This window comes from Peromyscus leucopus, chromosome 20 (assembly GCF_004664715.2).
Source record: "Peromyscus leucopus breed LL Stock chromosome 20, UCI_PerLeu_2.1, whole genome shotgun sequence".
Classification (NCBI taxonomy): domain Eukaryota; kingdom Metazoa; phylum Chordata; class Mammalia; order Rodentia; family Cricetidae; genus Peromyscus; species Peromyscus leucopus.
In genome coordinates this window covers 365,482-375,550 of record NC_051080.1, presented here as the reverse complement: position 1 = coordinate 375,550, position 10,069 = coordinate 365,482, and the positions used below count along the sequence as shown (strand labels likewise).

Sequence of the window (10,069 nt, the reverse complement as noted above, 5' to 3'; positions counted from 1 at the left end):
CATATTAAAGCATAATGAGCTTATAATCCTCCCTCTGGAGCTGCTATTGTCTCCTGCACATTCATTAGGACGATTATCTCCTCTCTTCCTTTTCCAAATGTGTTCAGCAAATGTCCAGCCTGCTCCTACTGCTGCAGAGCAGCACAGAGACCTGCTTCTCCTTGAAGGGCTCTTCCTCCACCTCTGCTTGACTGCCTTCCCCACTGGGGCAGGGAGAAAGTGCCCTCCAGAGATTTCATGGCCAGCTTATTCTCCTACCTATTGTCACCCCACCTGCTTTTCCTTGTGTGTCTCTACAACCCAGAACAGAGGTAGACAATCCAGATCAATCTTAGGTCACTTGACAGTCAAGTGAACCAGATTCCTGTGGGTTTTCCCTCCTAATGGGTGGGACTAACTTAGCCCTAAATCCCCTAGTCAGCCTGAGTACAGCTGTTGCTCCAGGCAGGGACTTCTCTTGTAGATCTGAAATTTCACAGACCTCATTAGGTTGGAGGGCCCAAGAGTAGGGATAATTGAGGGAGTATAAGCTGTTTCAACTTAGCCCTTTTCTGCACCAATTAGAATTTCAAGTGTCACAGAGCCTGGGGCATTTAAGATGGCATCTAACTAGGTTGAGTAACTCCATGGCAGAAAGCACTAGCCCCATCCTTCACTCACACACTCATTGCCAGGGAGGGCTGAAGTGACAGATCATATGTGTCACAGGTCCAGAATAGTTGGAATGGGAAAATATAATTAGCCAGTTGATTAGTTAGGGTCATGTCCATACTTCCACTATGAAAAGGAAGCAATTGTTGTTGGCTTTCAGCAAAACCATCCGGCTTTCATTAAACCAATTTGATAGCTGTTTTGGGATTGTGTATGGATGTTTGCTTTTTATTTCTTCAGACCTGGGGTTAGTCAATATTTCCTTCATTTGACATCCATAATCAACAAACATTTTTTTAGTAACAACTGTGCTCTTTAGGGATAGATGCAATGGAGATTCTTGCTTCAGGCCTTAGCTAATGGTCCTTCCTTTTTATGAAAAAGACATTATGAGCAAAGGGGGAGATTCAGTGTCAGACCTGCTGATACTGTAAGGACAGCTGATGAAGACACATCTTTCTTTTGAGACAGGGTCTTGCTATGTAGTTCAGGTTAGCCTTAAATTCATGATCCTCCTACATTAGCCTCCTAAGTGCTGGGCTTCCAGACATATACCGTTACACCCTGCTGACCCTACACCCCTGTGTCTCTAGTTGGTTCTTCTGTTTGAGGAGGTATACAGACCCCTTCTCCATCTTCATAGAGACTCATTTACAAAGAACCTCCCGGAGGATTGCTAGAAAGGTAGGCAATGGAGGTAGACATAATGTCCCTTTGTTAATTAAAAAAAAAAATCAAGATGCTTTATGTACATTTACTTGTAAGAAATAATACAGAAAGGTCCTGCCTATCCTTATACAGTTTCACCCAATGGTAACACCTCACAATTCTTTAGTTCTTGGTCACAACTAGGATATGGGGCATTAATATAATTCACTGAACTCATTCAGGTGTTCCAGTTTTACTTATACTGGTTCTCTGTGCATGTATATACAGCCCTATCATGTGCAGGTTTGTATATCTGTGACACAGTCAAGACACAGAGTAGTTAACTCTATTACCACACAGATTTTATAACTACTCCCATTTCCCCCTTGCAACCCACCCACCCACATCAACAGATTTGTTTTCCACTCCTGAAATTTTGCAATTTGACATAATCTCTTTTTATAGACATGTAATTATGTCCATCTATTTATCTACCACCTATACTTTTTCAAAGCGTTTTCTATACTTACAACAATTTGAAAGGTAGCTAGGGAAGGCTTCCATATTGTAGGCCAGAAAACACAATCAGCAACAATAAATGACTTAATGAATCAGGTCATGTGTTGGACTGGAACTGGAACTCAAGTCTGATGCTTGGACTTTCTGCCTGACAGACTGCCTCTTTATAGAATCCAGAAAACTGTAGAAGGAACAAAGAGGAGAGGTGAGGATGCAACTACCTTTACTGGCAGGAATGAAAGGTGAATGACCTACAGTGAATGGATGCATGAAAAATCAGGACACTTCAGCATTTCAGGTATTTGCTTCCTTAATGAGGAGGGTCTCTGACTTAGAGCCCAGAATACAATCAACTATGGACTGTTTTTGCTCTGAGACCCCTCAGTTTGTTTAACTTAGGCCCCAAAAGAACTGAGGAGTGACTATCAGGAGGGATGCTGACCCCAACTGCTCTGACTTGGCAGGGAGAGTCAGTTCTAGTCTCAGGATCTTCATTAGTGCAGTGTTTTCATTAAGTCTCCATTAACTTCTTTGCAGTAGTGAGATGGAATTATTCCTCCCACCAGGCCTGGAGGGAGATGCTTACTAAAGTGCTGTCTTTGGTTTGGGCAGCAGAGATGCAGCCTCTTCTGCTATAGTTTCCTATCCAGGAGACAGATAAAGAGGGCAGCCTCAAGGTGCAGTCTGAGGTCTGGCCAACGAAAGTGAGGGTTCCCTCTGGCACTTTACAAAGAGGATGCAAATGTGGGTTGAGTACCAGATCCTGAAGGAAGGGTGGTCCCGGCTAAGGACCAACTTCTGTAGTCTAAGACTCAGGTGCCTGGATCAGTTAATTATTCCCTCACAAAGTTTGACTTTGAGAAGAGGCTGGCACATGGCTGGAATGTGCTCACGTTGTTGGGGGAAGAATGTTCTTCCAGCCTTCCTCCCCCTAAGGCCTCTTGCTTCTCCCAAGTATCTGTCATCAAAGGAGGTGAAGATGAGTCCCCCTCCTCAGCCCCCACACCTCAGTGAGTTGTCAGGTATTCTCCCTCCCACCTGAACAGGAACCAGGAGCTGCAGACCAGGTTGCAGACTGGGGAAGTCAGAAGTTAACTTGAGCTGAGTTTGCAGCATGGTAGAGGCTGAAGAGCAGGCTTTTCTCTTGTCACTTTGGAAAGAGAGGATTGTGGGGCTGTCCCTTTAAATAGCTTTCCCGTAGGAGGCAGATCACATCCATCCGTCACCTGCTGCCAAAGCATCACTTTTAGTCTTTATCAAACTCTGAGCTTGTTGGAAGGGATTGTGGGGCAAGGTGTGTGAGGAGGCAGACTTTCCAAGAGGCGAGAGCAAGGCAGTTCTGCAGAAGCTGAACGGAAGGGCAGTGAGGCTAGGTAGAAAGAGCCTAGGAAAGGTATGGGAAGGGAGCTGAGGTGGAAAAGACAGGGAGACAATAACTGTTTCTTGACTCTGTGAATGGGGCAAGTATACCATACTATTCCTGTCTCTTTAGGAGTTCATAAAGCTGGAATGTGATTGCTCTGCAGCTAGAGGGATGAGAGTGAAGCTGAACACCAGAACTTGTAACTAAAGAAAGTGAAAGCTAAAAAGTGGAAAAGGCCTTAGAAGGTCGGGAGACTTGGCTCTGACTTTGAGGCTAACTTCTGTGGGACTGTATTATTTTTTCTGGGCTTACTTTTCTTATTGAATGGAAAGGAAGGTAGACAGATTCTACAAATGACCTTTCTTTTAAAAGGGTCAGGAGTTAGGGGCCTTGGAGAGCTGGGTCTACCATGGTGTTGACAAGAAACTTGGAAGTCCACTCTGGAGCCTCCTTCCTCTTTAACTGTTCTAGTTGAACTGCCTGTCTACGTCTGGAAACTCCTTAGTTCTAATGTAATTTCTGAGGTAGAGCTTTTTAACTCTAATCCTAATTCACAATTAATTCTTGTGTAGTTTCCAGTCAACCCCTTCTTTAGTAAATAAAGGAGACTGCTCACAAATTTTGTCAGCTGCATTGTGCAAGACTGATAGGGTCTCAGACGCTGAGGTCTCTTGGCTGGGACTGCTCCTCTGGAGAGGAGAGAAGCGTGGTGTGTGTTGAAGAGGAGATTCTTGTCACCTTTGGCTCTATCTCCAACTCTGTCATAGCCTTCCACCTCTGCACTTCCTGGGGGCTGTTCTCTGCAGGAAGAAGCCCCGACCTGAGCTGGCAGTTCCTTCACAATGGGAGCCTAGCACTCCCCTTCTGTTCCTTTCTCCTCCTTCGCCTGGGAAAAGAGCCCTCGCAATAGCTTAGACTGTGTGTCTTCTTGCAATCACCTCTCTTTCCAAACTCAAATTCACATTCTGGAACCCTGGATTAGTGGCATGCTAGAAATTAAAACAAAACAAAACACCTGTTAGTTGCAGTCAGTGAATCTATTTCTATTTGTTGATTGCATGGGAGTTTCTCCAGTACCGAAGTAGGTGAGAACAAAGAAATAGAACAGGTACCGGCAAGACTCCGCCGTTGGATGGAAGAGGTTTTGCCGCCACACGGTCTTGAGTTTAAATCCCATCCTCTTGTTTCACAAAATGTTTATTCAGCAGAGAGGCTGTTCTGCACTGGGCCTTCAGCCCTTAAATTTCTTCCTCTGAAGGCAGAATAAAACGAAACTAGCTGGAACTGCTGCAGGCCGAGTGAGGCGAGCTATCAGGCCTGATTTCCTGGCTGTGTGCAGTTACTGGGTATTTAAGGAAGGCATGGGGGCTGCTTGCTCTGCAGAGCTTTAAGTCCGGGAGAAATTCCCTCCAGGCAGGTGTCTGGAGGAACCGTGGGGTGGGCGACAGAGGCAGGTCGGGAAGACCCTGCTGTAGGAGCTGAGGCTAGCTGTGGGATGCCAACCTTTCTCGGAGCCGCCAGAACTTTCCCTTTCAAAGCCTGGGCCGGGTTGGCCTAGCTAGGTTCTGAGGCTTGTGGCTTCACTCCACCCACCTCCGGGTGCCCCAGGGAGAGATAAGGACCACGGGGAACACGCGGGCAGTTATCCATGCGTGGAAGCTTGCGGCCACATGTGTGCATCCACAGAAACTCTGAATACACTCGGGAGGAACCACTCCACCATTCACACCAAGTCCTGCGGGCCGCCTGTGCGCGTTGTCGACACGCACTCCCCCCACCCCACCCCCCGCCCCCTGCTCAGGGCACACGCAGCAGTCACTCGTGCCCGGTGCCCGTGCGCGTGCTCGCCCTTGGGCGCTCCTGAGTGTGTGCGCCCCCGGCTCCCCTGCGCTCCTAGGCGAGGGGGAGGAGTGGCTGAGCCGCGCGCTAGACCAGCGGGCGGGCGGACCAAGGAAGAGGGAGGGGAGCGGAGGGAGGGGGCCCTGGCCCGCGGAGGAGGAGGGAGGCGAGGAGGCGGCTGTGGCAGCGCGCGGCGGCGGCGGAGGTAGCGGCAGCGGCGGCGGCGGCGGCGGCGGTGGCGGCGGCGCGGAGGGCTGGAAGAGGGAGCCCAGAGCTTGGCCGGGCAGCACGAGAGGAGCAGCCGCAGGAACTGCAGCTTTGTTAGCTTGGGCCGAGTCCAGAGACACCGGCCTGGCTGGTCCACGCCAGCCGCAGGTGGGAAGGGTCTAAGATGAGGGGAGAGGGTCTCTCGGCAAGGGGTCAAAGCTGAGCAGAGGGGCTGTCTCCTCCTTCTGTTCCCTAGACAGTGGCTAAGCATGGAGCTGTCCCCCCGCAGTCCTCCAGAGATGCTGGAGTCGGATTGTCCATCACCCCTGGAGCTGAAGTCCGCCCCCAGCAAGAAGATGTGGATTAAGCTACGGTCTCTGTGAGTTTCTGGCAAAGGAATGTGGAGAGGGGGAGCCTGGGCTCTGTGTGAGTGTGTGTGTGTGTGTGTGTGTGTGTGTGTGTGTGTGTGTGTAGGGGGGAGGTGAGCAACTGGACCCAGCAGGTAGATTCTCTGGGCACACATATTGGCAGGTGCGAGGAAACATGGCCCTGACACCCGTGTCCAGGCCACATGTGTGAAGCATCTGCAGAGGAGGCTCTTTGGCTAGAGCGGGTTTAGGAGTTGCAAAGCTTGTGCTTGTGTTTGTGGCCCTTTGGGTGACAGGGTGTCACACGCAGCAGCTCGAAGAGGCAAGGCAGCACACAGTATGTGTGGTGTGGCAGGGCTGCGGACAGGCAGCTTTTAGGAGGTGCCAGGCTGACTCACACATATCCATGAGCAGGTTGTGCAGATATGGGACACATTGCATGCATGTGCACCAGTGTCCATGGGTCAGAGGTGTGAAGAGTGCTTGCATACCAATGCGGATCTAGTGCAGGGCAATACTTGTGCCAACCTGTGGGTTCTATGTATCTTCTCTGGGATTGGTAGGTCTGCCTCCTGCATCCTACAGAGAGCAGGATGAGGGTGCCCTGTACTTGACAGAATCATCTGCTTTGGGGTCTGGAAATTGCATATTAATGATCCACCTGGAGTCTGGAGAAGTGACTGGAACCCTCACCTGTGAGCTAGAAGGGTGGTGGTGGTGGTGGTGGTGGAGAAGAAGATTGATTGACAGGAACAGCATAGTTGGCTTAATCAAAGCCTTTTTGTTTATACAGGATCTCCAAGCACATGTAGGCATCATTCCTTATTGTGGGACTAGAGTTAATGAAGAAGAATAAAGGAGAGGAAGGGCTCAGGCGTTCCATGCACCATTCTGAGCAAGAAAAAGAAGTTTTTATCTTGCTCCTCAAAGCAGAACAGGATTGGGTCAGAGACAAGTCATTCACAGTGTTCATCTCCCAGGCAGGTGCCATTGAATAATCTCTGCAGTCTGTTGATTCTTAGTCAGAAAATAAGAGAATCTCTAAGAGATTCTCTGCAGCCCTAGGAAAGAGGTGATCGATAGGAAACAAAATGATAACCATCCCTGAACCCCATTCTTCTTCAGTTCCCTCAGCAGCAAGCATTGAGTCTTTTCTTCCTTGGTTCTGATAAAGGGAGGGAATAAAGGTAGGAGGTGGACAGATGCCCATGTATGTTTTGTTCTTTAAATATTTCACCAGTGGTGATGAGTTGACAGCTTAGATTTTTAGGTGAGTCTGATTTATGTGCTTGCTGCTTACAGAGGCCTTAGGGAGAATGAGGCACAGTGGGCAACAAGGCTTGGAATCCAAATGTGCTCTTTCATCCCCCGCCTTCGCTGCCTCTGGCCAGTGCAATTTGCTGGATTCTATGAAGCGCAGCCTTGGAATGAGTTCTAGGATAAAGAAATAGAAAACTGAATTGAATAGATTTTTGTTGGGTGGGTCTTGATAGATAGAAAATGATGCTCTGCCAATGGTAACTAAGCTGAGGAGAGTGGCCGGTGAGGAAGTGGCTGAGAGGAAGGATAAGGCATCAGGGGCCACAGACAGAATTCCAGTGTCTCAGGATGGCACTAATGGCTGATCAGACTTGACCCTCGTTCCAGGTAGCAGGACCCTGTGGTAGAATGGATTTGCCGTTTTCATCACCTTCCACATTTTTCTATCCAAGCAAAAATCTTTCCTGAAAATGAAAAGCTGTTTTCCTCTTTAATGTGAGAAAAGAGGACCCCAGAAGATGGTACTGAACTCTGGAGAGAAAACTGTAGAGGTAGCCTGTTTCCACAGTGATTTAGTTGAGATGGCCTTACATGGTGGGCAAGAATCAGTGACCTCATTGATTAATTTGGTCTATGTCACTTCAGCAAGTTGGTCCTAAGGAATGCTAGCTAGCTGATTCATCCCCAGGAGTGGATTCTCAGTTTTGTTTTTCTCAAGGTAGAGAAAGATTTAAAGGTAGAGCCCAGATTTGTCTTTGTCTGAATATTAAGGAGGCTTTGAAAACCAGAAGAAGGAAACAAAAACAAAAACAAAAACCAACAGGATTTCAGGCTCCTTCCTTTCTTCATTCCTTCCTTCCCTCTCTCCCTCCTTCCTTCCTTCCTTCCTTCCTTCCTTCCTTCCTTCCTTCCTTCCTTCCTTCCTTCCTTCCTTCCTTCCTTCCTTCCTTCCTTCCTTCCTAGGTAGGCGTTTCCCAGCCATCTAGTCATTGTTTCTAAAGAAGCGAGAAAGGAGGAATTCCCTGAAATGGAAACAGGGCCCTCCCTCCTTCTCAGGGGTGAGGGTAAAAGAGGTCATTTGGTCTGGAAACAGGGAGGTAGACATGACTGTCTCAGGACTAGGCACTAAGTGGAAATGAAGACAGATGGGATTTCTATCTATCTGTCTATTTATGTATCTGGTTCCCAAACCCAACAATCCTACTCCCCCTCCCTTTAAAGTTCTAATCTAGGACATCCAGTCTCTTAGGGTGCTTTTGCCTATGGATACAAAGCCTCCACAAATCGAATCATGCAGGGCAGTTTCTTATTGGAAAGAACATTCAGGAATCCCATTTCCCACACTAGGACTCTGTCAAGGGTCAGCTGAGACTCTGAGGCTGTATGAATTGGGGAAGTCTCTAACAGTGGGATTTTACTTCTGGCTAGCAGGGAAACTTTTCTAACTCAGGAGATTCATAAATAAAGAGGCTGAGGAAGGCAGCCTGGAAATGAGGGGCTGGTCATGTTGATTTCAGCATCTCCAGCTGAAGATGAGCGATGTGACTTGGCTGTCCCCTTTTAAGACCAGAGGGAATTGGGGACTGTGGGGGAGAGAGTCTAGATGTAGAAGTAGTTTTCAGAGTCTTTTTTGAATAAGACAAACCATGATTGATGATTGATTGAGCTGCCTTGGCTCGTTTATTTTTTCATTCAAGAACAGTCTGGGTGCCTTGCTTGGGAAAGGTAGCATGCTAGATGTTGGAGATGCACTACTGGATGAAGTGAACATGCTTCCTGCCCTCAAGGAGCTGTCAGTGGTGTGGAGAGGCGCACCATCTTGCTACTCTTATACAGGAGGTAAAATCCTGCCACTCTGGGTTTTTGCCCAGTCTTTCTTTGGGGGTTATGCACACATGAAAACACAGATGTGAGTTCCATCTCCCAGGGCAATACAAGCCTCACTCCCATCTCTGCCCCAGTTTCTCTCAGGATTTTACATTTTACAGATAGAAATTCCTCCTGTCTGTGGGACAGTAAAGGCACAGTCTTCTTTTCTTGTCTCTCCCTTGCTTCATTTTCAGGACTCCAGAGGTTCAAGGTCATAATAGCTGAGTGTAGAACAAGGACCTATTTGAGGTGATATTTGCTTATCTTTGTTTCATCAGAGTCTCATGTGGTACCTTGAACAACACAGGCGCTCAAGAAATACTATTATAAGGGAATGAAGAAAGAAATTAATGTATTATGTGTGTATGAAGTCATGGAATCCAGTTCTTTCTCCGACTCTGTGGTGTATGTGTACCTCCACACAGGAGGGAGGCATGGGCAGGAAACAGAGGTAGAAGAAAGGGAGATGGTACGGTTGCTATGTTTTGAGTTATTGAATCTCAGGATAGAACCTGAAACTGAGTGAGCTACAGAGAGGATACAAAGGCTGTGTTTTGTGTCAATGAGAGACTGAAACTGTGAGTGCCAGATATGTATATCTATAAATCTGGGTAGAGGGTGATGAATTACAGAAGCACAGCTCCATGATGGTGTCTCTCTCTCTCTTTTTTTATGGTTATGAATGGTGTGTTTGACAGTTAATATGCTGGGAAGGTATGCTCCTACCCGAATGCCTCATGTTTCTAGGCATGGATAAGATGATGTACAAGTGTATGTGAATGAACATGCTAGTAATGAGATATGGTGTATGTGTGATCTTCAGTCCTGGGGGAGATCCAGAGGGCAGCAGGAGGAATCTGAGGGACTGGACCCGGAGTCTCACTGATTGATCCTGCCATTGGTTATCATGTCGAATATGCTCCATCCAGTAATCTTGTGTAACTCTTATCAGCATTGGAATCCTGCTGTCATTCCCCCTTCTGTGCATATAGCTGTGGAGCTGCTGTGGAGATTGCAGGATGATCTGTGGCTCCTTCCACCTCTGGCAACAGGAGCACCAGGCCTCTCAGACCTCAGTGGGAGGCTTTTTTGCTGTCTTCCCTGAACCAGCCCTGTCTCTTTCATTTCTCGCTATGGTCCAGGGAATGTCTCCTTGGTTTTTATACTGCCTTTTCCATCATCTCTCTTTCCATCACAGCACTGTGTGAATGAGGACTGAGTGGCATCTGGGATGTAGAGGGAGGGGAATTCTTGCAGTAAGCTGAGGAGAGACCCAGATACAAGGCAACTCAAATTCAGATAAAAGAAAGAACTTCCCATACATCTGGTCAGAACAGGTACTGGA

The 10,069-nt window shown here is 47.7% G+C and overlaps 1 protein-coding gene across 1 annotated transcript in view; it reads left to right on the top strand.

The window, feature by feature from the left end:
- Positions 1-5,243: 5,243 nt before the first annotated feature.
- Pde1b (phosphodiesterase 1B) overlaps positions 5,244-10,069 on the top strand; it is a 28,976-nt gene continuing 24,150 nt past the window's right edge. Inside the window, exons 1-2 of the mRNA XM_028874396.2 lie at positions 5,244-5,395; positions 5,484-5,606. Coding sequence (XP_028730229.1) covers positions 5,497-5,606 — 110 coding nt within the window. The 5' untranslated portion in view covers positions 5,244-5,395; positions 5,484-5,496. The remainder of the gene's footprint in view (positions 5,396-5,483; positions 5,607-10,069) is intronic.